The 27,822-nt window shown below is 47.0% G+C and overlaps 1 protein-coding gene across 3 annotated transcripts; it reads right to left on the bottom strand.

Moving 5' to 3' along the window:
• Nucleotides 1-2,719: 2,719 nt before the first annotated feature.
• Nucleotides 2,720-26,417, bottom strand: LOC144178524 (uncharacterized). Of its 3 annotated transcripts, none has more exons than XM_077706444.1 (7): nt 26,178-26,414; nt 18,324-18,490; nt 14,240-14,398; nt 11,560-11,598; nt 9,216-9,359; nt 6,850-7,128; nt 2,720-3,005 (listed from the first exon to the last, which is right to left on the bottom strand). In XM_077706444.1, the coding sequence occupies exons 2-7, from the start codon at nt 18,378-18,380 to the stop codon at nt 2,778-2,780; spliced, it is 906 nt and encodes a 301-aa protein (XP_077562570.1). In that variant the 5' UTR covers nt 18,381-18,490; nt 26,178-26,414; the 3' UTR covers nt 2,720-2,777. The 3 variants fall into 3 exon arrangements, with proteins under 3 accessions (XP_077562570.1, XP_077562571.1, XP_077562572.1); XM_077706445.1 differs by lacking the exon at nt 26,178-26,414 and adding an exon at nt 23,222-23,398; XM_077706446.1 differs by lacking the exon at nt 14,240-14,398 and having other exon boundaries at nt 26,178-26,417.
• Nucleotides 26,418-27,822: the final 1,405 nt, after the last annotated feature.

Here is a 27,822-nt window from a genome sequence, read left to right as displayed (position 1 = left end):
CCAAGGCGTTCTGTCCTGCCAGTTAACACCGAATAATCTATGTTTCTTGCGTTTGGTCCAGTAAGTATCTCGGAGACACTTCATTCGGACGTCGTTTCCGCTAAATTACACTTTACTCGCCCGTACAATGATCTTTCCGAGCCGAAAATTTACGCGATCACTACTTGTTATGAGTTGGCGCACGTAATTTTAAACGCAGATTCTCGAAAACACTTTACAGCAACTTTACATAATATGCCCTACCAATAAAGCGTATACCAACTTCATAGTAAACGCTAACTTTTAACATAATACAAACGTGGCTAGTTGGTACCTTGCGACCACTAAAACTGCGCAAAAGACGTGCACGCGAGATGATTAGAGAGACGTAACATTACAGACATAACCTAACAGACACAAACCAAAGGCGGAAGTATCTATAGACCTGCAAATTTTAGTCGGACCTACGTCCATGCACCCGCAACCTCTCTCCCAGCGTCCGTAATTGCCATGCACCTGCACCCCACGTGACCCCAGGGAGCTGCCAAGCAGGGCAGGTCACGTCTACCGCAAGTACCTTACATGTGACGTAACTGGAAGTGATGACGTCACTTCCGGCAACATCAGCACCGATAAAGTTAGCTTAGTGCAGTGGAGGTGCAGTCGGTGCGAGGCCAGTGCCGAAAGCTAATGGGGAGGAGCCGAGATGCAATTCTTTACACTGCGTTAGAATTTATTAACGGGGGCTGATCCACAAATTCCCCACTGTATTTATGATGCAGATGACAGCATCTGTCTCTTGTGAGGAAGGCTTCGTTAATTGAGGAAGTCTCAAACAAACGTCGCGTGTAGGCGATGTTCACCTAACATTCCAATTTCACAGTGCGGAAGATAGGTTCTTTCAGTACACGCCCGTGCACCATGCTGAATGCGGCGTAGTCAGTGAGCTTAGGTGCTGGAAGAGGCAGAAGGTTTCCAGAAAAAAAAAATAATTCCGAAAACTAAGGCAAAACTATGAGTAAGGCCTGCTTTGATGTGACGTCTTCCTGCGGTGCGAGGAAGGAGTGCTGGAGTCTTGTACGAGAGAACACTGCTGGCTGGGACGCTGGGGTACTCAGGTACGCAAAAAGGAAGCATTGACTGCTTCAGAATGTCACCATGCGCTGTACTCTTCTGAAAGCAGCACATGAAAAAAAAAAAAAAAGAAACAAGAGGATCCATACCAAAATTGTTCGCTAAGACTACTGTTTCCTTAGGCGGAGTTGATGTACTTGTCTAATTAGTTAGTTCACAGTTACCACAGTTAAATTGTAAACGTTACAGAATTCCCGTCTACTGCCAGTACACGGGTGCCTACGGAGGGAGCACGGTTATAGAAAACGTTCGTTATTTTTGTTCAATCGAAACTATCCGAGACAAGTTAATGACAATTAGCCGTGGGGGCGCCTCTAACATTACGCGAAGTTTCATCTACATTTTTTTATTCCGAGTTAACAGAGTAGTTCAAATATTGTGCAATTCTCGCTTTCTGTCAATGTTAGGGCGTGTGCGGGAGGAAAACGGACAGCCCCATGTTTTCTCATCAGAATAAAACTGGAGTCCTTCCAAGTTTCATCCAACGAATTAACTAGAAAGTATCCTCAATCGCTAATTAGAAACGTGTTCTCTTTCGTCAATTCCTTGGACTGCGCCCAGCTTCGCAGGCCATCCTTCTTCACGGACTGAAAGGACACCGAATTTTTTTTCTTGCGTTCCCTTCACCGGAGCAAGAGTTTGACAACATGTCAGACCCGCCGCGGTGGCTCAGTGGCTAAGGCGTTGCGCTGCTGAGCACGAGGTCACGGGTTCGATTCCCGGCCGTGGAGGCCGCTTTTCTGGTGAAGGCGAAAAGCAAAAACGCCCGTGTGTACAAGGTACCCGAGGTGGTCCAAATTAATCTGGAGCCCTTCACTACGGCGCGCCTCATCACGTGCGTTGCGTCGGCGCGTTAAACCCTACAACTAATCAATCAATCATTCTTGACACTTTCACATTGAGTGGAACGGCTTCCATTTTTTTAACCGGGCCCTCAGCACTGTTATCCGGCCCTGGCCACAGGTCCGTACAGAGTCGGCTGTTGAGACAGAAGACGCTGTATTAGATTGCTCCGGCTTGTTACGGTGCGCAATTGTGTTTTCAGGGAAAAGTGAAGCGTCTTGACTGCGATGTAATTACGCAAAAAGAATAGCAGCAGCATGAACCTAGGCTGTGTTATTGTTTTTTCGGACCTTTGTTTTGACGACAAAATGTTTCGTCTTTTTTTAAGGTGCACAACTTCTCAGGTAGTCTGAATGAACTAAAATATTCAGCTTCGTCTCCTTCTTTTTCCCACTTGTTCTTTCTAACTTTAACCTCATCTAAACGCTTAATATTCCCTCTACTTTCCCTCACCTTTAAAGCCGGTTGCATATGCTGACAAATGTCGGTAAATCATCATGTTATTCTATAAACTCCTTTTTTTCTCGGGCTGCAGAAAACTCTACTACCCTTTTGCTAAAGTGAAGAAAAAAAAAAGAATTTGCGATGGTGCACCATTGGAGGGAGCCATTTATTGCTAAAACCTTTAACATTTTGAATAGTACTTACAAAAGTCACGTGACTTGAGCAAAGGAAAAGGGCAAAATGAGTAAAATGCTGCGCGAATCAGCGTGGCTGACTGCTAATGATGGCATAAACGATTACCAGTTCTTGTTGCATTCCATTCTTGTTTAATTTTAATTTTTATTTTTCCTGCGTCACTGTAATTTTCGCTCGCTGTATCAGTCGATGACATGAAACTCGAGGATGAGCAGGTTGTCGACGACGTATCCAGAGGCTTTGTCCTCGAGGTCCTTGAAGAGGATGAATTTTTCGCGACCGAACAGCGTGTTCCACATGTGCAGCGGCCGGTTCGACGTGCGCCTACGGTCCTTTCCTGAGGGGCTGAACTCGAATGTGTGGTCCACGTGCTCCACGTTGCTGCGCTGTGAGGCGACCCGTATCAGGCACTGCACAAAACACGCAGCGAGGCAAGCGAAAATGAACGCACGGCCTTCGAATACCAATTAATGAAATGCCAACAGGTGTTACATTAGTTGGGTGCATTTTTAATAAAAGAAAAAATAAGTACGTTTCCGCACTTTTCTGTTAGCCCACCACAAAAAGTACTTGTGCGTTTAGGTGAACCAGAACTTCTTAAACGGAATAAGGTAATGCCTTTCTTGAAATGGGAAGTAACAACCTAAATTGTACACGGAACGGTGTCAGTCTAACACCTGAAAAATAATCCTCGTAGCTAAACAACAGCAAAGTGAGCGCACATACCAGAGGCACGACGTCAGATCTTTGGGTAGACATTGGAGCATTAATGAGCGACGTGGTGGACGCAGGCAATCGTCGTTTATGAATTTATCGTGCTAACGCCCACCCCCTCTCCCCCGCCTCCGCTTGTGTGACGCGCCGCATCTGCCTCTTCATTACAACTATGTGCAACTCATCATCATTATAATCATCATCGTTACCGCATTCGTCTGGGGTAGCAAGCCAGGCAGCTTAGCTCGGATGATATCGCAAGTTTGAGTAAGGACCGTTCGCCCCTTCTCTTGGATTCACCTAGAAAAGATTGGTTGTAGATAGTTTGAGCTCCAAACTGGTTCAGCGTTTATGCCAAGAACTTTGTTTTGTTATCATAAAATATAATTTACGTCTGACTGAAACAAAACCTTTATTCGTACGTACATACACTGCTACATAGCGAAGTCACTCCACCACAACTTTGTGCCGCCCGCTATGCTTTCTTGGGCGGCGAAGAGTTTGAACTCAAAAACCGTTAGACTTTTGAGATACCAGGCCGCTTAACAAGTACATCTATACGTATTGTAAGGCGGGTTTATTGCCTTGGCAGCGGAAGGAAGGAGGGGCACTCAGAAGTGGCAAACGGATCGGTGGCCCAGCCGGCAGAATGTCTCGAGCACTTCACGAGCTCCATGCCGATCACGATGCCGCTGTGGTGGCTGACCTTGTTGCCTCGTCGTCGTCTGTACAAACCAGGTGGTCAATCCCCTTGAGCGGGCATACGCCAATCACAAGGACAATGCTGACTGTTGTGGCCGCGTAGCAAATCAGTTGTTCGTTAGTGCTCGCATGGTGGCTGCGCGCCACTTGCTCGTCTTTCGCACTACAGTATATCTATTTCCCCCCCCAAAAAAAAGAACTAGGCTGTCTTAAGGGCTAAAAGAGCTAATACATTGGCGCAGCACAACGACCATCAATTCACGCTGTGCTGTAATATAACAGAAGGTACCACACCGAGTCGTGAAAGGAGTAGACTATTTAAGACAAATTCCCATCAGAAAAATACGGGATAGTGGCCTCGAGTTCTACAGTTCAACAAAAGCAACTGCTACGAGTTTTCTGAAAATCGTTGAAACCAATTATTATGCAACAGCAAAAAACACAGGCTAGAGGCACATGGCAGATTACAATTGCAAAACTCTGGAGTGCAGTAGTGGTTTGGCCCAATTTGCAATGTACTGGCACTTTTAAAGTGGCTACAACACTTACCATAAACGCTTTCACTCTTTCCTTCGCGTCTGAGATTACTGCGAAAGTTATAGTAATTGACAGCACAAAGCAGCACTGAGTGATTTGCTCGTCGGAGAAGATAGGCCATCCGTTTCTGCTTTGCTTTTGTGGTTTTCTTTTTAAGGAGGCTGTCAAACGCGTTCATTGCTGCAACTGATAGAAAGTCAGCCAGTAGCCGCTACACCACCCGCCGCGGTGGCTCAGTGGCTAAGGCGTTGCGCTGCTGAGCACGAGGTCGCGGGTTCGATTCCCGGCCGCGGCGGCCGCTTTTCTGATGGAGGCGAAAAGCAAAAACGCCTGTGTGTATGTGTGTACGAGATTTCGGCGCACGTTAAAGACCCCCAGGTGGTCAAAATTAATCCGGAGCCCTCCACTACGGCGCGCCTCATCGCCTGCGTTGCGTCGGCGCGTTAAACCCTAAAATCAATCAATCAAATCAATCAGCCGCTACACCACTGTAATGAATCATTCGAGCACTCGAACAACGCCAATACCGGGATAGAGTGAGTGAGTGAACTTTATTTATACGAGCTTCAGGCGCTGATGGTTGGGTACCCGCCCGGTGGGGGGCCTCCTCTAGTCCTGCAGGAAGCCCTGGTCCGCTCTGGCTGCCCCAGCCCTCTCCACCAGGCTACGCTGGACTAAGCGGTCGGAGCTGGCCAGCTGGCCCGCCCACTGCTCGTTCATTGGGTGAGGCTTTGGGGAGAGGGATGGGGTTTTCTGACACCCCCATACCATGTGGTACAGGGTGCCAGGTTGGGGACAGAAATTACACGTAGCGTAGTAGCGTGTGGGGTACATGGCATGGATGATAGTGGGGTAAGGATAAGAGTTTGTTTCCAGTCGGCGAAAGGTGTATCACCTTTGATCTGGATAAATGGGGATGAGGTGGCGGGAAGCGTCGTCGTTCGTGACGGTAATGGGCGAGGATGTCCGTGTGTGAATTAAGAGTAGCGGGCTTGGGAGAGCGAAGGGACTGCGTGACTTCGCCTTTTTGAGGAACGGCCCGGTGGGTATGAACGTGGACAGCGGCGTGTGCCGCCTCGTTCCCCTCGAAGGACTCGAGTCGGGGGGTCCGGATGATGTCCATCCGGATGATGCCCCCTGCCATAAACAGCGCCAGCGGGAGTTCTGTGCTTTTTGTGCTTACTTTTCATCCAGCACGTGCCGGCGCTGCACTGCCACGTTTTAGGGCGCAGCCCTTTGGCGGCCATCTCTGGGCTGAGCCGCGTTGTCGGCGTAACCGAGTGAACGATGGCAAGACCAACGAGTGAAAGAAAAAGCGAACGGTGAAAGAAAGCAAAGGAAAAGAGTGTCGAAAAATTGGGAGGGGAGGGCGGTTCGCCGTGGCGGCGCGAGCCAGCCCTCTCCGAAGTGTGCGGTGGGGGTTAGGAGGGGGCAGTATGCTGTGCCCGCACTAGACGCTCGAGGGCGCGACGCTTGGCGAAAAAGTGAGGGGGCCGTGCGCGTGACTATGATGTGCGTTCGCTTAAGACGTACTTCGCGGTCACAACCTGACAACACTTCGCTCCGCCGACGCAGAGAATTCACGAGTAGTGCTGCCTCAGCGCACTGCCGCTGCGCCCAAATATCGCATTAGGGAGTATCGTAAATGCCAGCCAATTTTTTTTTTGCTTGCTATCGAAAAACCAATCCAAAGAGCGCGCTCCTAACTAAATGAACGCGGGGGCTGCTGGTTAATTAAACAGGTAATTTCGCCTCAAATATACTTGCAGTTTTCTTCGCGCTAAGTAAGGGGTGATGTATAGCAAGTGCCAGCGGTTCAGGTGTTTCGAACGGATATGACTATATAAACCGCTTGTTACGCCGTGGGGCTCTGTTTGGGTCCGTCATGTCGCTACTTCGCCTGATTGCGGCGGTGGCTAGACATCGTGACAGCGAACGAGCTACGGCGACAAGGCGGGACCCTAAAGTGCTCTGCACTTAAAGTGCTTCAGGGTGACTTTAAGTGCAGCGGGGAGGTTGTGCATCACAATCTGAATCTTGTGCGCGCATTCTGAATCCTAACGGAAATATTGTATATTGTACACATAGTAGCCCGTAAAAGTGGGATTAAGCAAAGCTTTGCAAGCTGCAATTGGTGGCGCTTTCGCACAATATTTCGTGCTACTCGTAGCCAAACCAACGATAATTTTTTGGGTGGGTATCTCAGCCTGAAATTCCGTGAAGGGCAGCCAAGACCCTCAGGATGCCACGACAGAAAGTACACGCGATATGGTGGTGAGAGGCCACAAATTTGTTTCTCACCCTGATTTTGTCTATCTGGCAATTGTCCATCCTGGCCAAATCCGTGACCTTGAACTGCACAAAGAAGGCCATGTGCGAGCCTGCGCCCCCACCGACGCCGTACAGGTTGGTCTGTAGCCGGAACTTGCAGCCAGCCAGGCCGAAAAAGATTGGCTCGCTGAGGCAGTCCTCGCGATCAGAGCGGGCTCCGCGACGAAGCGCGTCGTACGGCTCCAGGCACCACACGTGGCACAGGCCTGCTCCGCGCATCAGGGCCGCAGTCTTGCGCTCCTGGATCCCCTGCGGCCAGAAAACGGTGCGCAACACAGGGAGACTGCATTTTATTCACACTTGAAAACTGCCCTGCGGGTGTGGGCGCAGATGTGGAAAAGGATACGAGCGCAGTATCATTCAAGGTAGGGCGCGGCACGAATCACGCATGAAGCGTGCGAGTGTAATTTAAATGAGTCTCTTTTCCAACCACCTCTAATAGGGTTTAAAATTTCTGGTAACCGCTTCCGAGTATTGAGGCGGCAGCGTGTTAGTTTCCACATAAAAAGTCTCACTGCGAAGATAGCTGGTTATCATTTAAAAACATGACGGCAAGTGTAATAAATTGAGACTGAAGGGACCAGCAGCACTAACAACGTCTAGGTTTGGGCTAGTTTGTAATTCATTATTACAGCGATCAGAAGCTCTCCATACACCGGGTCGACAGATGGATATAAACCAGAGACCATATATATACATACGCACATACGTATACATACATACATACATACATGCATACACACACATAGTACATACATACATACACACATACATACATACATACATACATACATACATACATACATTAAACACGGGGAATCTAGAAGACGGAGAGAAATAAAACCATTTGTTGTTAGTTATTAAGTGCAGTCAGCGACCTATTACATGGCCTCCTTGTTACCCAGGGGTCATTCCAAACTTCTATACAAACACACATCGGCTAGACTGAACACGGGCGACAACTTGGTGTCACGAGGGAACCTGTATCTATGTACCGGTGCGCCACTTTTTGCAGCTGAAAGTAAAAGTAGTCGAGATGATTACACGCTGCATTCCTGACAGTGCCATACTAGCCCCACCATTTATGAGCATGAAGTTCAAGGGCAGTAGAGTTCCAGTGCCGAAAGAATCGCGCCGAACCACACTAGGGAACAACACCCGATTGCGGAGGACGTCAAGATATTGCTGTAATGAGGCACTGACTGCCACTGTGAGCGTGCATTTAAAGGATTCGTGGAGAATAAATTAATTTTGAGCCAATTCTACATTTCTCTCGCTATCTCTTCTATCCGCTACGCGTGTGTCATAGCGCACGTGAATCATCAGGGTGTAGAAAACACATGTATGAGCTTCGATTTAAAATGTGAATGTTTACGGAATCGTTAAGAGTACTGACACAAAATTTTCGCGTTACGTTTTTTTTTTTTTCGTTGTTATGGGTGCCTATCAGCCCACTAATCATAGTGGCACATTAGACGGTCGGTCGCAGCGTAAACAATAATTTCTGGCGTCGTTTATTCGTCTCAGTTTCTGTTTCGACAAAACGAACACCGAGGCGGTTATGACAGGAGGGCGCTCGTGACGTCACCATTCTCGTCGTACCACTGCCGGTGTGGACGCGCGCCCGGACCGGCCGTGGTCTCCACAATCTCCACGCGCCCAGTCAGCAAGATGTCAATCCCAAAACCCGTGACGTGATACACACGCCGTAGCAGCGCCCGCCAACTTCAGCCAGCACGTTAGCCACGTTAGGGGGCCCTCACGTCGGCAGTTTGAAGCCAGGAGGAGCTGATGGCGTCATGCTGATGCCGATTGCGAAAGGGTATCCGTTCTGAGCTTTCTCAAGCGCCCAATGATTGAAATGGATTTAAAATATGTGATACTGAACGGTTACTGCTGAAACTTGTTGGGAAGTATCTTCGTATACAAACGAAGCCTTTCACATGGTTACCGTTACTGTTGAAACTTGCTGGGCGGTATCTCTATATACAAAGGAAACTTTTTACATAGTTATCTCAACTTTGAAATTTTGTGTCAGTACTCCTTTAAGGTGGAGCACGGGCATGAAAAACCATAGTGAATTCGACGACGGTGGAGTTCACATGTGAATTGCACATAGTGAATATTCCACATTCCACATAGTGAAAATTCCACACCATAGTGAATTCCACATAGTGAAGCACCACTTGCAGCCTGGAATTAGGCCATTGTTTTTAACCGTCCTCCGCGAATAGGGAAAGACAATTAAGGGCATATGCAATAGAACCTTCATGGTCGTTAAGTTAGGCGGCTGTGAACCATGGCCGTGTGATGCCTGCTCGCAGGGCGTGCCTTACCTGAGCCAACTTCAGCTCTGCTATTTCTTTCCTCGCAGCATTCAGGAGTTTTCGCAGTTCTTTGATCTCAGCCTGCGTTCCACCAGGTTCGACCTTCGACCTCTGTTTCTTCGTGGCGCCTTTTCCAACAGGAACGGATGAGTTCTGGAATGGAGGTCATTGGGGAACCTGTATATTCACTGAACTTAGATTGCTGGTGTATAAACTCATCACTGAGGCATGATCTGCGCCGTGTATAAAATCGGCATGCATGTAAAACGTACGTGCAAATATTAGTTCACTCAATGCCTAAGTCGTAACTTGGGGAGTTGGCAACCTTGGAACTATTCAAACCTCCATCCCTCTTGGAATTCACTCAAGTCACCATTCGCAACTTTACCTCAACTTCAGCCTAACATTTAAGGTACCCGTTCGTCAGCTAAGTCACACCAACGCTTGCTGAACCGTATGAGTTTAGCTTACCTCAAAATTAGCCTACGCCTAATCTCGAGCGCACAGTCTGTCCAGGTAAATTAATTACCCAGAAACTTTACTCAGACTGCAGCGGGCTTTACCCAAAAATTAGTCAGGCTGGCGCGCAAATGGGAGCAGATATTATGAAAGTACGGTGAACTAATCTGTGTGTGTGTGTGTGTGTGTGTGTGTGTGTGTGTGTGTGTGTGTGTGTGTGTGTGTGTGTGTGTGTGTGCGCGCGTGCGTGCGTGCGTGCGTGCGTGCGCGTGTGCGTGCGTGCTTGCGTGGGTGGGTGCGTGTGCATGCGTGCGTGCGTGGGTGTGTGTGTGTGTGTCGGGCTGTGAGATACACACCTACAGCGTCACTTGATAATAACCTTCAAATGGCACTACTTCAGAGCCCTAAACAAAGCCGCTTTGAATTACAACACAACGCCCAATAGATGTCGAGGTGCGCTTCACAAATGCGGAAACTGAAATTTAGAGCCAGCTCCTCAAGCAGTTTCATTTCCCATAGCAGATTGACTTTCGTCATTTAGGATTGATCGGACGCGGTGCCTACAAATGATTATGTTGCATTCTCACGGCACCACTGATGTCTCAACTGTGGTATATTTTATTGCTTTTAACAGTGCGCGTACTATTCAACGACATTCCGTTTAATTGTATGGCGTTATGGCATATAACGTGCATTACTGTTTATCATGTACAGTATCAAAATGCTTGAGACGTAATAGTTGCTAAACTACAGAGGTGCTTCGTCGATGATCGTTAAAGGGACCCCGAAAAGCTTTGTGAAGGTGGCAATCAAATGCATTCAGGTGGTAGAACACATAACGGGGGATTTTTGAGCCAAGTGTGAGCCCCATACGTTGTACAGATAATTTGTAAACAATTTTTGAAGATCGCCTTTCTCAACCGATGAGTGCGACGCCGCAGCGAGCCGACCGCGGCTGACGCAACGGCGACCGCGGGTGACGCAACGGCGAAGGCGCCCCCTGATTCGCCCAATCGCCGACAAGGTCGGCCGCCGGCGGCGTCACTGCCATTGGCTTCCGGCTGCTCTTCCTCCTTCCTGCGCGATCCCGAGGCAAAGGCGGCAAAGGCGGGTCCGCAGTGATTGACGCGAGCCTAGGCGGAGGAATGTAGCTAGCTGCTTTGAAGGAGGCAGAGAGGGAGGAGGAGTCGATCGGCAAGTGGGGAGAGGTGCATTTAATTGCTTCTGGCGCAGCTAATACTGAATGTAGATCAATAATTCCAACGACATTGCATCGCTATATTGGTGCTACGTGACAATACAGGCCTTTTGTAACTTTTACAGAAGGCTTTTCTGGGTCCCTTTAAGAGCGGGCACGGAGTTTTAACCCATATGTGATAATGTGGCGGCGCCTGACTAACCAAAAGGTAAGAAATTTTTGAGACACCAGCTGCGTGTTAGGACGAGAAAAAATCTTCTAGCCCAGTGATAAAGTGAACATAACACCAATTAGCACAGCGAGCTAATACTATTTTGTTAGTGATAGCTTGAAACACAGGATTAACTTGGAAGATTGGGAGGATGGAAGATGTCTTACCGGCGATAAACGTGATATAGGTTGCTAAAAAAAGTGTCGTTACTTTGTAACTCAAACAATCGTAAGACAAGGCGGGGTAAGAAAGCATTATATGTGAATAAATGAGACAAGCCAGGTAGCGAGCAACCTACAGGTAGCGCTGTCAGAAGAGAAGTGGGATTCGAGTTTGAAAGTTCTTTTTATGTTGGGTACTAGTTTCAAAAGATAATGATGGTATGAGAACTCGTAATTGTTTAGAAATTTGATGTTCGCATAAAAGTCAGCGCTTAACGTGTCTCCAGTGTGCTGTTGGCATGACGATAACACTAGATTACTTACGTCGTTCTTCGCTGGAGAACTGCAGGCCTTAGCATGCTCCTAGAAAAAAAAAAGGTGTCGCTTCGAATGTTGCTCAAGGAATACGGAGCATATAATCAATAAGTCAACTTTTTGCCTATTATTTACATTGCACTTTACCACAATTGAAAACAACTGAGCCCTACTATTGTGGCGAAGTGCATTGAACTTGCTATTTCAAGAGGCCTTGTATACAGTTTGAAGATCTCTCCTGTTGGTTTGCTTACGTACAACCATGAGATTAACTTTAGCGACCATGGGAGCGGTGGCCAAAACTAACCCATGCGCCGCCTGGTTGCTCCGTGCCTGCTGTCAAAACCCGCGCACTGCGCAGGCGCGACCAATCAGTATCACATGCATGCCGATGTCACTTGCTTTTTCGCGGCGACCTCTTGCATCGATAAATCAGCGCCAGAGGAATTACGCTGGACAGGGGAACACTTCCGTGTACCGCCTTATCACTTAAACGGGTTTCTTCCGCTTCATAATATGACGCGGAGGTGTTGTAAAAAAACGAAATAAGCACTAGCCCGCCATCTATGCCAGCAGAGAAGCGTTACCGCCGATTACGCGAGCATCCTGTTTCCACAGAAGGGGCGTTGGCCAGCAGCGCAAAAGGCCAGCGAGGTTCCCCGGGCGCCAGTTCATCGGAGCGTGAGGTTGCTGTTGTTGTTGAAAACGTTTATTGAGAAAAGAGGGAGAGGGAATTGGGTTAAAAAGTGGAGGACTGGGTGACCATTCACAAAAAAAGCGAGCGATAGTAGCATGGGTGCTACACTGAGAGGCCGCACCTGCGCTGTGCGTGGTCTCGGCAGCAGGCGCGCAGACGGCGCAGAGCTTAGTTTTAGCCACTGCTCACACGGTTCGTATACGCTTAAGCTCATGACTATACCGGCAAAATTATCGACTGTTTTATACTCTCGGCGGCGGTACGCCATCACCGGCAGCGATACCATGCCGTGCGTCGCGTCGGTTCAGCCGTTTGAAACGAATAAATTCGCACATGCACGCCTATGCATGTGGAGTCGTGGACTCGGCTTCTTTTTTTGTTCGCAGTTGACGGAAATGTACTGGGGTACGTCGTGGTAGGTGGGGTGTTGGAGTGGGCAGATGATGGGCGTCGTCATTTGTGGTGCGAAACAGTGCCTACGTCCAAGTCGCCCTCTCGGCTGGCACAGGACGCCGCCTTGGGTTTATCGCTCGCATTAGAGCACTGCACGGGCCCGGGCCGGCCCGAAAGCCCGGGCCCGACCCGGCCCGCGGGCCGGGCCGGGCCACCCGAAGTCGAATATTGGCGGGCCCGGGCCGGGCCCGGGCTCAATGCCGCGGGCCCGGGCCGAGTTTAGGCTTGAATTTATAGGCACGGCCGTTAATAGGTCCGACGTGAAGTGTAGAAAAGAGTATCAAAATGAGTATTCTTGGTTTATTTTTGCGCGCTTCTTGCTGTTAGTTGTACGCATTATTTTAAAAACGTGTTTTGCTAGGTCTGATGGTCACTATACTGCAATTTTAATGACATTTCTTGTACAGCATCAAGATTTTCTATTTTGTTGTATAACATACCAAAGATACGATTACAAGGAATGCCCAAGAGAGGAAGGACTTAATTCAGACATTCTGTAGCTGTGCACCTACGTCTATGTATGTACACGTGTGTTTTAGATATCGCACCAATCAAAATGCGGCTGCCATGGCCGGGAATCAAACACGCATGCCAGAGAAACACCACCGGTTAACGACCACTGCATGTGAAGTACTTCAACGCGCGTACATACTCGATGGTTCAAATTCGGTTCGAAAAATGTCAGCAATACCAACCTGTGGCCGATACAACCACGTGGAGTTGCCAAGAGTCTGGTCATCAAAGGTGATGATGTATCTCGTGTAAGAATATACGAGCTATTATTACGGCGATGTGGCGTGAACTGCATAGGGTGCAAGCTAAGCTATGTGCATTTTTAAACCCTTATTTTTTGCGTTTCAGTTCATGACGTGCTTGTACGGACTAGATGCTCCGTCTGATCGCCCGGAATATAATAAACAAACTTTCTTTAGCGTCAAAGACCGGGCCTGGTCACACAGGCGCGGGCCCTCCGTAGGCCAAAAAATAAATTACCGGGCCAGGCCGGGCCCGGGCTTGAGATGGCGGGCCCGGGCCGGGCTCGGGCCAGGCTCACTTATGAATGCCCGGGCCCGGACCGGGCTCGGGCTAGGTGTTACGGGCCCGGGTCGGGCTCGGGCTTCGCGAAGCGGGCTCGGGCCAGGCTCTGGCCGGGCTCTGCTTCAGCTCAATGTGCCATTGGTTGTATGAGAAACGGAGAAAGCCAAGGCGTTTTGCGATTTCGAACAACAAATCGGAAAACTTTAGGCGGTTTGAGCAGTTTTTTGGAGTTCCGAGGACGCATTAATGGTGGTGCAGGATCACTGATCTCAGAAAACATCGTGCATAGCTGTGCTCGTGAAAAGCGGTTAATTGAACCTCGTGTTAACTGAATGTGGTAGGTCTACAGCAAATGTAATGCTATTTGAAAGCTATTCTTACTGAGGAATCGAGGAACTTCTGAGATCCGGCTTTGTCTTTTGAAAACTGCCGCGTGTAGACTGCACGCGAGAGACGATGGCGATTTATAGTACATGAAAGAAGCCGAGCGCGTGCGTATACCTGCGTTTCTTCGGCGAAGATGACAGCGGAGCAGACCGTGCATACGACGCTCCTCTTCGGGCACGTCTTGGTACAGTGCTCCAGGTAGAGTTTGAGGACGACCGCTGCGTCGCATATCGTGCAGCGAGTCGTGCGGAAGGCGCATCTCTCGAGGTGGAACTGGAGCATGGGCGCCAGTTTGGAAGAAAAGGTTAAAAAACAGTAACCAAGCCCTGTAGTAACTGTATACGTGAGCAAGTTGACCCGAAGATACGTCTACAAAGGCAGTTCAGTTCAATAATGATTTCTTGTTATTTTGAGCGAAGTGACCGTGCACTTTGGGGGGGGGGGCAACTGCAATTAACTTATTTTGTTACACCACGCCTACAGACTATTCAAGGTGGAGTTTACAAAAACTTGCGTGTGTGTGCTTCTGGTTTGTTGTTTCATTGCATTGGAATGTAATGGAATGGATGACCTAATTAGGAGGAGGCCAAAAGCCCTGCGGTGTTGCGGCTCTCAGCTCCGAGGCAGCCACTGCAGGTACAGGTTGCCGGAGAAGACTACCTCCCCGGTAACCCGTCTTTGCATGAATCGCGAGATCTCTGTACCTACGAACTAGCTGAAGATTCTGTGCTTCTGGGCATCCTAGCTGCCGTCCAGACTATCCGCATTGTCTGGACACGCTACCAGCGCCCTATCGGCACCCATGTCCAAATGTATTCTTAGTTGTTACAAAGAGCTCTTGCAATACAACGAGACTGCAGCACAGGTGGAGCTCGCTTAGCGGTGTTACCTAAAATCTAACCTTCAACAGAACTGTAACTGAGAGTGTGATTTTTGACATTTTGTTATAACCCTCTCGACGTACTTGAAACTTGGTGGCTAACGTAGCATACCATGAGAACGCTGGCATCAAAAATTTAAATCATACATTTGACGTTTTAAGACGTTAAGTATATGTTTTTGTGCTCTGTGGTCGACGTTTCTACGTTGCTTCAAAGACCTCTCCCAGCCAGGCGGAATTTTGGTCCAACCATTCACTTTACCTAAGTGTAGGCATAACCTACGGATTATAAGAGAGCAGGGAATTTACAATCCCAACGTGCGCTTGATGGCGTACAAAACCAGAGCTATACATGTGTAATATATTTCCGCACTTTCTTGCAGCTCATTTTCATTTCATATTAGCCAATTCAGCCACCATTGAACAATAGAGTGGTAGTTTGCCCAGAAGAAGAGCTTACAATTAACAACACCGATGATGCCGATAGTTGGACGGCATACCGTCTGGTTAAGTAGCATAATGGGAAGTTTTCACACAGGTCGCTGACCCAGTACAAATTAAATATGATGTCTCGGAAGCACCACGGCAACCGAATAGTGCATGACGAATGTTCAGCGGGTCTAAGGTCTCCCGTCTGTGATTACGAACGTAGCTTAGCGCCGAAACTGCCAGACGTTTGTAAATGGCCAACAAGAGCACGCTGTTTCATGTATCCCCCGACCCTGCAATAGCCTCCAGGGTTGAGGCTAGCACTACCAACAAGTGGATAAATAAACAACATCCCGTTGGCGCTGATGGCCGTGGCGAGGCTTCGCCAGATGCTCCGCTCAGCGTTTTAAAGACGATAGTCTTTCTTGGGCTACTTGAACGCAGAAATTGTAGTCTGTATGTCTGTCTGTCCCTCGATACAGCCACCCGGCCAAAGTGAAACTTATGTTCAACAAGACGTTTATGTACCCACAACAATTCGTATGCATCTAGATCTGGTTGCAGTGCTCATACTTGCCAACATTGTTGGACAAAAACAAAACATTAAACAGATCTGCGGCATGGAATCAATACTTAAGTGATATTAGCTGCGCTCCTTTATAAAAAAAATACGTGGATGCTTGATTTTTGCGATCAAATGAAATACTACATCCGCGGTGTTACACCCTCGCCTGCTGTCGCCCGCGTCACTAAAGCGTTTGGCGGCATCCCAAGTTATTCAACCGTAATGAAAGGTTCTAGTAGAAGGCGCTTGGACCGCGCACGGAGTAGGGTGCCTGGATGCACGCGCTTGCCCCCGCTTGGGAGTGCTAGGAGCGGCGGGGAGGGTTTTCATCCAGACAACGTAGCGTGAAAAGCCTAGTGGAGCAGTGGAACGCAGTAAACTGAATTGATTTACGGGACAGGGAGGCCAAACCACTATAGTCTTGAAACGCCATTTGCAACGAAGTCAGCAGATACACGGCCAATTTTTAGGCGTGGTAACTTTACGCCGCATCCCTGGATACCGACGGAGTACATAAACACATTTTCTGCTGTAAAGTAGCTTGCGCTGGCAAACAGCCGGAAATGAAATTAGGGCACGAAAATGCTTGCCAGATCCCGTAAAATTTCATCTCGAGTTCGTGCATGACGAACATTGGTGAGGTCTGGATTTCCTTCGGGAGTGCTTTTACCGCGCGTTATTTTTGTAACTGTGTCGTGTGACAGTTTAACTTACTATCTGGTAAGCTTTTTTTTTCATTCGCGGTTTTTTTTTGTTCATGACTGCACCTTAACGCATAAGCAATGGCTTCATGACAGCTAAACGCAAGCTTTTCATCCAACGGACACGGTTTAGAAGTATGCTTATGACATACTACAACCGAAGGCGTTTTCTTTGGCTAGATTCCCCGACAAGTCTTGCCTTTCTGGTTTACGCGCTATGAGAGGCTGCGCAGCCAATGGGACGGCCCTTTTAAAGACAATAGCTCCTCTTGGACTACTTAAACCAAAAAACATTGGCCTGTCTGTATGTCTGACACACAAAACCTTACACGCAAGCACAGGGAACAGAACATTCATGTACAATTCCTACAGATATGTACAGACACTGACAATGTTCAGAAAAGTCACATAACCTACTTACAGGAGGCGGAATGCTGTCGTATAACTATATAAGCACATATAGCTGTAGACCAAAAGAATGGGAATATATTTTAAAAAGCCGAATCAGCCATGCCACACCGGTTTGAAAGTTCGGGCTACTCGCCCTTCCTGTTTAGAAACTTCCTGCCTAAAGTTGAAGGAAGCTTTAACGACAGGTTTACATAAACGAAACTTTTATAAGCTACTAAATCTGAAAGCACTGTTCCTACTTGTCAACATTACTCAGCAAAATGAAAACATTGGGCATATATGAGGCAGAACATCAATAGTCAACTAGAACTGGCAGTGTTCTTTTATTAGAAAATAAATGTTTGTTGATATTTGCGATATGAAAGGAAAAATACGCGTTGAAAACAATACTTTGAATCAAATTTACAAAGAGAGTAGGCGACGAACCTGGACTACGTGGCATCGTTCCAAGTTGACCAGTATAGGGCATCCTCGGCTTACCAGTCCTGGACAGTCCGCGGGCAGTCCAGGTACTGAATTCAGACCTGAAGTCCCTTAGAAATGTGTGGGAAAATCGAGCGCCGGATCGCGCCTAGGGCAGTACGCGGACAATCCAGGACTGATAATCGAGGATGCCCATAGGTTCCAAGTACATGGCGCGCGAGCGATGGAGCGCGCAAAAATTGAATTGCCTTCAGCAAATCTCGTCCGAGCTTGTCGTGGGAGGAGCGAAACTGGAGGTAACGAGCGTGACGGGGGGAGGGGGAGAAGAGAGGCATTTACGTGTGAAGGCGGTAAAAGACTATCGTCTTTCGACGACATTTGCAGTGAAGTGAGCAAATACGCGGGCATTTTTTCTTAGGTGTTTTATTTGTGACGCCTGCGCTTTTCTTTTGTTTGATTTCTGCTGCACGCGCTGCGGAACGCGTTGCCACAAATATAAAGTGCGGGCACGGAATTTGTGGATGCCGTTAGCGGACGCAACCCGTATGCGCCTTTTCACTAACCTAGCCCAGATTTCAACGCTTCTGTGTTAAAAGGACTAATTTACTCGCATACATGCTACGATGGCGGATTCCCGATGGATGTTGTTGCGTTCGATGTCGAGTTCCCTTTATCTGCAGTGCAGACATCATTTATGTGCTACGGTTTTACCTTCTCCCGTAGCTTTTTTTTCAGCCGTGGTTATAGCTGGAGAATTAACGCGTGAGAATACCTTGTCGGGAAACGTACCTCCATCTCTTCGTTGGTAAGGTCCTTTTCGCATCCATCGTTCGGGCACCGCCCCATGTTCTTGTTTTCAGTGAATCGCCTCCCTCGAAGACGTTTCTCATACAAGGTATTAAGGAGTAGCTGTGCGCAGTTGCATACGTCACGATGGATACGACGGAACTCTAACACTGGGGAAGAACAAAGGGAGAAAAAAACAACTAAATAAATTGAACTGCTCGGTTGACTTAAAGGAGCCATGAAGAGAAAATACATCTTTGTTTAATTTGAAAGAACTAGGATTCAGTATCTCACTCAGCTCTATTATAGCCACAAAAGATGCCTTTTTAACAAACAAGGCAAGAAGTATTTAAAAACTTTCAAATTTTGCGCCACAGTGACGTGTTATGAGCAAGAATGACGTCATACGGCTCTGACAACTCTGCTCTTCAAGACGACCTTAATCGCATCCAAGATTGGTGTAACACTTGGCTTATGTCTCTAAACGTCTCTAAAACGACGCTAATATCCTTTCAGCGTCGCAGCAATCACGTCTTAACAAATTATACCCTTAACAATCAATGTATCCAAACTTCTGATTCGTTAAAATACCTTGGTGTGCATATTTCATCTGATTTAACTTGGTCCACTCACATCAACAGCGTTGCCAATTCTGCTAACCGGCTGCTTGGGTATCTTCGCCGTAATCTTGCCCTCGCATCTCCTGCTGTTAAACTTCTTGCCTACAAAACTTTTGTCCGACCCAAGCTTGAATATGCTAATGCAATTTTCGACCCTTACCAAATTAACCTCATTAAAGTTCTGGAATCCGTCCAAAATCCCGCAACAAGATTTATACTTTCCGAGTATTCCCGTGGTTCAAGTATCTCCGCCCTGAAATCCCAACTTAATCTTTCCACACTTGTATCCCGCCGCAAAATTGCACGACTTTGTCTTTATCACAAATTTTTCCATTCTTTGCCCATCGATGATCAGCACATCAGAAGAGCGCACCGCATTTCACGCACCACCCATCCTAACGCAGTGTATCCCGAGTATGCCCGCACCACTACTTTTCAGCAATCTTTTTTTCTGCGCACTGCGCGAGACTGGAATGACCTGCCTGCCGAAACCGCTCTTATCATCGATTCCCAGTGTTTTAGGCGAACCATTGAAACACGCCCATGATGTTTTGTGATGTCACCCTATGCCGTGTGTACGCCCACCCCTCATGTAAAGCCCCAAGCCGGGGCCCTTGAGGAACCAATAAATAAATAAATAAATAAAAAAATAATAAAACAATTTTCAGTGCGTTAACTGCACGTTAGCATTCAAGTGGTGTGGTCAAATGGAACTAGACGCCCCATTACAGACGTTCAGTCATGTGTCATCGCGACAGGTCAGTTAGGCGGCCGCCAATCGCAGAAACAAGGTTCCGTGACGTCATAGAAAAGTTGCGGGAAATTGGCTAGGGGGTCGCGACTGCTTCACACGTTTTCTTCCATATCCCTGTTATTTGTTCGAAGATTGCGATGGTATTGGTGTGATTGTTATCGGGACTAAGCAGTCTTTCTAATAAGCCCAACTTGTATTTTGTCTTCATGGCTCTTTAAATTATCTTGTCCCCTTTCATTCCTTATCACTGAACGTTGCAAAACCGAGTCAGAACCGACCACGCTTCGCTATTATGCCCCGACGGGCACGTCAGTGAAGAAAGAAAGGCTTTAAAAATCGATTCGCCAGGCAGATGCAGGGTGCAATGCGAAATGGGGCAAAGTTTTTACATCGTATGTTCTAACTTGTAATTGCCACAACCCAGAAAGTATTGGCTTAATTCGGATGCTTCCATCGAGTTCCCATTCCGCGCTCTCTACCAACCACATTCTAAAGACGGTAGCTCTATGCGACCGAAAGCTGACACGTGGGTCGTGGGTTCGTTCCTCCCCGTGCGGACGTGTTTGTTGTCCACTTTTTAATATTATTTTGATTCCTTGTGCAGTGAAGGATTTGACACGCGCCTGAACCTCTTCCCATTTATTTATCTCATTGTACATACCTGGTAGAGTAACAACGCTGCAGATTTTTCTTTTCAAAGTTGTGAATCCTTCACGCCTGGCTACGCGCCGGCGCGTCCAAGCTGATCAAGAAAGCGTAATAAAGAAATTGCACGTAACGTGCAAACTCAAGCCATCTGACTTCTCTGTAGCTTTCGAAACATGCAGTAAGGGAAATATAGACGTTGATGCCCCACCCGCTTCCGGCGTTTGGTCACAATAACTCGCGGGGTGAAAGCACTAAAACATCCGCTGGAATAGCAAGGCGATCTGCGTAGACGCACTGAAAACGAAGCACTCGCAAAACATAACGCCATAAATTCATAAAATGAGAGGTTTGAAGGGTACGTCTGTCCATCTGGTTTCCGATTGCCCATAACGGGGTTGCGTCAGGTAAGACGGGACGGTAAAAAACTTCTAGCGCTCCCAACCAAAGAGGTTAAAAATTACTGACACATCAGCCTGCTCTCAGTTACGTACACGTTATTTACAAAGGTAACATAAGTGCTACTTTATACATTCAACAGCCACGAAAACAGGCCGGCTTTAAGGTTTCTCAACCAAATCAAATCAAATCAAAAGTTTATTTCGCTCATAGTTACATCGACGTGAAAAGGGTACATCGAAGGGGCAAAAAAAAAAAAGCTGCAAGAAGCAGCTTGACAGGGCCCTTGCCCCCGTCCAGCAATGAACGGCGTGTGCGCTAGGAGGGTATATGCAAAAAACGCACTGAAAAATACACCTTTTTCATATGTCCTAGCAATATAAAACCATAAAATACAATAAAATCAATTTTGCGGCACGACAGGAGTACATACAGTGTGCAGTAATAAAAATACTTATAAATGAACTGCAATACGCAAACCGAGTACAAAAAAAAAAAAAAAAAAGAATTACGATCGCGTACATCCACCATACCAGTATTCCGAGTTTTACAATGTTCGAAAAAGAAATCACATCGTGTTCGCACCAGTGAAATCACATTTTATCATCTAAAAATAGATTTAAAATGCCATGTCTGTTTAACAATAAAATGTCGATTTGTTCCCGGTCAAATTAGTTAAGTACAATAGGCAAGGTGCTCTTTAATTCGTTGGCACCCGTAGTCAGTACGTGAAAATGGAACTTGCCATGGGGACCGGTATCGATAAGAATAAAGGCTATGAGTCATTGTTAGGGCAGCTTCAGTTAAAAAAGAACTTTGTTTTTCTAACGATGCTTTCATGTACCTGCGCAGTAGGTGATAATTGTATATATCACCAGCACGGAGCAATTTATGTTTTTGAAAAAAAAAAACCTTTGACCATTGTCACGCCATCAACCACGTAATCAAAAAAATGTTAACATTGTAATGTACCGTCATGCATGGCATTCATAAATTATGAAAGAAGCATTTGACTCAGTCCCCACTGCAGCAGTAATTACGTCGCCACGGTATCACGTAGTCGACCCGCCATGCATTGCGCTCTTCAAAAATATATATAACGGATGCAAAGGCACTTTGGAGCTCCATCAAATAACTTGTGTGTAAGTTTTCTTTTGAACATGTTGCCCGGCAAGGGGCAATAAGAATGCCAAGGAACGTGACTTCAAGAGGTAACGAAATCTTGAAAACAGTAAGCGATTACGCCTGTCTCGGGCAAGTCATAAGTGCTAATCCCGATCATGAAAATGAAATTACCCGCAGAATAAGCATGTGGTGGGCTGATTTTGGTAGTAATTTTGATACCATGAATAGTAAACTTCCATCTGTAACTAAAAAAATCTGGTAAATTACCAAAGCGTTCTTCCAGTAATGACGTACGGGGCAGAAACTTGACGTATGACTAAGTGGCTTGAAAGGAAACTTAGATCGGCCCAACGGACTTTGGAAAGAGAATGCTAAGGGCCACACTTATGGATAAGGAAACAGCTGCGTAAATTAGGGAGCAAACTGGTGTGGAAAACATTCTAGCTCGAATTAAGCGAAGGAAATGGGCACGGGTGCGTCACGTCAGGCGCATGATGGACAACAGGTGGACCGTCCGTTTAGCGGAGTGCCTGTGCCGATAGACCGTATAGGAGGAGTCGGCCGAGGACTCGATGGAGGGATGAGCTGTGGAAATTCGGTGGGAAAAGGTGGACTCGGCTGCTGGCACTCTGCAGACGCGGCTTGAGGTCTTTGGGAGAGGCCTTCGTCCCGCAGTGGACGCAATCAGGTTGTTGTGGATAATGAAGATGATACAGCTTGGTGGACATCACACACACGCGCACGCACATACGCACACACACACACACACACACACACACACATACATACATACATACATACATACATACATACATACATACATACATACATACATACATACATGCGTAGATACATGCGTGCATCATACGTGCATGCATACAAATATACATACATACATACATACATACATACATACATACATACATACATACATACTACATACATACGTGCATGCATACAAACATACATACATGCATACGTGCATACATGCATACATGCATCCGTGCATACATACATACATGCATACATACATAAGCAAATTCATGCATCAGAACTTCATTAACGGTTACGGGTAAGGAAGAATACTAGGTGGTACGTAGCCCAACTTGATCGAGTACCATGGGGAAAAAAAACGCAGGAACGAGGTTTTACTGTGCATTATAGTGGCGTACGAGTCAGTCCTACAGTGCAAGTTGCACATGCGTGCGACCGTCTGAGCTCAACACTGTCGATAGCTTCGTCAAGCTTGAGTCCCATTATGTCACGTCTTTTTTCTAACAAGAAGCGACAACGACGGCGTCGCATTGGGACTAAATGCCCACTCTGCCTTCAAAGCTGCCAATATTCCCATCACGTACCTGGTCAATGTCGGTTAATGCAGCGTGGAACCACAGAAATGGAGCGTCACCGCTAAGGCGCAGACAGACGAGCATGGACGCCGCAAGCTCTAACAAACACCGCGATGAACCGAGACACGCTGACGCTAGCTGCGGGGCCGGCGTCGTCTCCGGTAGGCGATGCATCGAAGGGAAAGGAGGAGGAAGTGTTGGCCTGTCTGAAGCGCGTCGTTGCAGGGATCAATTTCACACTCGCCGTTCAGTTGGTAGAGTTTCGTTTTCCGATCGGCAGAAGCGCTCGGGCTGTGCCTGGTGTGCTTCCTTAGCATCGTTTTCAAGGGCAGCTAGGGCTTTAGGAGGCTAGGCGACGCTAGCATTGTTGTGCTTTAACCGCATAGTGCAAAGCGTATAGACCCAAATCTGGCGCAATCTGCAAGACGGACTCTCCGAGAACGGCTTTCTGGACCTCGTTCATTCCAAAAATGCTCCCAAGGAAAATTGGAGCGTTTTCGTGTTCATTTCATTTACCCATATGCTCCAACCAAAAACCACCAGATGGTCGAGTCAGACTCGTCCAAATATTTCCCAACTACGGAAACATCCGGTCAAGTCCACTAAAAAATTTGGCATCAACGAGAAAACCTTCAGCGCCTTCCTAACAGAAACGTTTGTATAGCGGCGATGTCAGTTTAGCTAACCTGTGGATGACGTTTCCACAATGTCGAGCAACGGCACGTAAAGAGGACGCAGTGTTTTCTTTTTTTTTCCCCATTTCCGCCCTTTCCCACGCGTAGGTTAGCAAGCTAGGCAATAGCCTGGTTTATAATCCTGCTTTTATTTTGCCCTTTTTTCCGTTTCTTCCTTGGATCAACATTTGGGGGTACAATTCTATGTGATGAGCTTCTAGTGTCTCCAATGGTTAGGAAGAACATTCTTTTGTTCAATTATCTTTGATCTGTAGAAGACGATCAAAATTCCTGGCTTAAGGGGGACTCAGATGATCACGTTCCTATGGGACTTACTAATTCATGGCACACGAGCTTAAAAAGCGTCGTGCGCCAATACGAAAAGTTTTACAAATCCACCTAATGATCATTTTGTTTGTTTCTCTTAGAAATACAGAGCATGTGTACTGAAATAAAAATAAAAAAACACGCATTTTTGTTTATGTATTTCTCATTAGATGGCGCTAGCGTTCTTCCATGCGACAGTTTGATTTATTTCAGTACAGGAGTGACATATGTCTAAAATGAGCAATCTAGGCAGTTGTGTACATGTATATGTGCTTTTAAAACATTTCGCATTCCTTCACGACGGTCTTTGAGACCGTGGGTCATGAAGTAGCAAGACGCATAGGAATGTTAACAGGTGAGTCCTCCTTAAGCCATATGCGTAAAAAGGAACACTATCACTGAGGCTATTGTGAATACAGGAGGCTAATTAAAGAAAACTAGGCATGAATGCACGGTATGGGAAGTGCAAAAAAGTTTCTCGCCTCAGAAGTAACAATGTCCAACCAAGATGGATGGTGAAGATCTTGGAAGAGAAATGAGGTTAAAACAGGGTAATCAATATGATTAAATAAGTAATTGAATGACGAAATACAGCGAGAAGCTCTTTACATGTCACTTAGAACGGAGTGACAAAATTCAGTCCTCACACCCTGTGAAGAAGACCGTGACCAGCGAAGCTGTGCTGCCGATGTTTCAACGTGAGCGAGAATATGATTTCCCCGCCGCGGTGGTCCAGTGGCTAAGGCGTTGTGCTGCTGAGCACGAGGTCGCGGGTTCGATTCCCGGGAGGCGAAAAGCAGAAATGCCCGTGTGTACGAGATTTCGGCGCGCGTTAAAGATCCCCAGGTGGTCAAAATTAATCCGGAGCCCTCCGCTACTGCGCGCCTCATCGCCTGCGTTGCGTCGGCGCATTAAACCCTACAATCAATCAATCAGAATATGATTTCACCCGGCTGTGGTACAAGGAGTGTACGAAAGAAAGCACGTTTGCTTGTAATTTTCTATTGAGCATACTCCCCAGATATAAGCTGAATGAAACTTGGCAGGCTTAGAGTTTTATTCTAGCGGGCAAACATGGAGCTGTACGTTTGCCTCCCGCAGGAGCCCATATATTGACAGAAGATGGGCATTTCATAATATTCTCTAACTCCACCGGGACCTATGCAATCATGAACTTGGTGTAATGCCAGAGTCGTCATCGCGGTTAATTTCACATAATTCGTTGCGTAATCGTTTGTATAAAACAAAAGTTTCAGCCTTTTTCAGTAGCCACTCTTCCGCCGTATAGACGGCCGTTGCATCTGAGAATTCTGGAAGGTTTACAGCTTTACGGCAAACTAATGAAACTCGACGTACTGATTCTGTTGCTCTAGCGGCTAATTTCGCTATGACTTATTTCATGATACCTTTATTGGGTTAAGATCTCTCGCTATGACTTGTTTCAAGATACCTTTATTGGATTAAGATCTGCGTAGCATTCACCAGAAAGCTGACTTTGCCGAAATAAAATTATAATTTATCGAGGCTACTTTCCTCTGCACACCCTGTCGGTGCACGCAGTTTGGTCAGAATTCAGCCTATAACAGCTCCGCTGTAAAATGTTGACTTGCAGCTCGGATACACAAAAGACAGACAGACAAACTAAAGGGCTATAAAGTAAAATAAAAGCCCAACCCGTACCACATACGTGTCGTGGGTGACGCCAATTAAAAATAAACAAACTGGACCGAAGTCAAACAGAGTTTTTAAGAGACGGGAAAAGAAAGAAAGAAGAGAGATCTATCACGCGAAACCAAGCCAAGGGAGGGGAGGCGATCAGCGGTATCTTTTAAACGAATACGTGAATGCTAGCTATGACTCAGCATGTCGTTCTTCATACATGTGATCTTGTGACATATAGAACCCCCTCCCCGTTTTCCCCAATAACAGAAATAGTTGAATCACGCCGAATAAACTTCACTTACCCTGTCTCTACGAATCGCCAATCATCCCGTCTCGAGCCGGTAGCCTTTCGAGGTTCAGTGACCATTCAAACTTCGGGGAAAAAATCACGACGTAACGCGAACACGTAGCGAAGTGTCATTGGAGCGTATTTGCGTACGTGTGATCGCGAAGCTGAAACCTGAGCGTGCGAACCTCCGCACACACAGTAACGCCGCCTCCTGCGTGACTGAAGTGAAACGACACGTGTTTATCGCATCGAAGCCAGCTGGCGTGGAGCGTTAAAAATGAAGGACAAGCGCCAAAGATAAACATTTCCTACCGCTGTCAATGATATGCACGCCGGAAACTCAACCAGTGACAAGCCCTTGGTGATACGGGTGTCGGCTAGATATATTCGCTTTACTAAATGAGAACCCTGACTTGTCTCAATCAGCTGGAAACGTGCTGAACGGCAGATAAGAATAAAATGGCGCTAATAGACGCCAAAGAATTTAATACAGACAAGTGATATGGCAACATGAAGAATCTTATCGCAATACGTGCAGGCAGTACGTGGCGACGACAATTTCCAAGGGATATCGCTTCCGGGAAAAGAGCTTTATCGAACACAGTATAGATAATGTTGAGGAATTTCGGCACGTGTAGCACATCCTACCTCTATGCAGCGAAAAACCGCCAACGAAGCGGCGAACGACGCCGCCGGTGCCGAAAAAATGGTTGTTTGCAGGGTATCTATCAGAGCTAGATATCGGGCGGCCGGCGTTCGCCGCCGACCGGCCGACAACGGTGGGGTGAATCTCGGAGCCCCATCGAGATTGCCAGGGAAGCGGGACGAGCCCCGTTCAGGAAGAGTTCAGTTTAATAACCTTTTGTTTTGTATTGTCTGATTTCTTGATATTCTGTCCAACCACTGATTTCCTTTTACGATGTTAAAACGGTTAAACTTATGCAGGTTTGTTCGAATGCACGTGTTACGGGGTTCGCTTTCACCACTTTTAAACACGATAGTCTTTCTTGGGCTACTTAAACCCAGAAATTTTGGTCTGTCTGTATGTCGGTCTGTCTGTCCGTCTGTCTGTCTGTGACTCGATTGAGCCACCCGGCCAAAGTAAAACAATGCCTGCGCAATGGTCTTATACAGTCACAGCTAAATCTACCCGTCTAAGCCCGGTGTAATGTTCACAGCTGTCAACATTGTTGAAGAAGAACAAGACATTACGCAAATATAAGACAACAGATTAATACAGAAGTGATGTTTGCAGTGTTCCTTTATAAAAAAATCATACATGCTTGATTTGGCGAAATTAAATACTTCATCAACTCCAGAAAAAAAATTCACTTCGCCGTCGCGTGCTGTCGCCCGCGCCACTATAGCTTCTTGCGGCATTTTAAGGAATCAACTGGCAACAGTTACGAAAGGTTCCGCTAGATAGGTTCCACGTTCTGCTTGCAACGCACGTGGAGTAGGGAAACGCGGTTCTATAAACGTTGAAGTAGGGCACCTCGATTCACGCGCGTCTTCGCCGTACGGCAGCGTTGGCATCGAGACACCCGGTTTGGAGCAGTGGAACGCGGGAAATTTAAAATGATTTAAGCAAACCTTTGGCGTCTTTACCTTGGGAGGAGGGCGACGCAAGAGGAACAACATGAGAGGTGAACGGGAAA

This window comes from Haemaphysalis longicornis, unplaced genomic scaffold (assembly GCF_048455015.1).
Source record: "Haemaphysalis longicornis isolate Haplotype H1 unplaced genomic scaffold, Haemaphysalis longicornis Haplotype H1 scaffold_4, whole genome shotgun sequence".
NCBI lineage: Eukaryota > Metazoa > Arthropoda > Arachnida > Ixodida > Ixodidae > Haemaphysalis > Haemaphysalis longicornis.
This window is presented reverse-complemented; position numbering and strand designations above follow the sequence as displayed.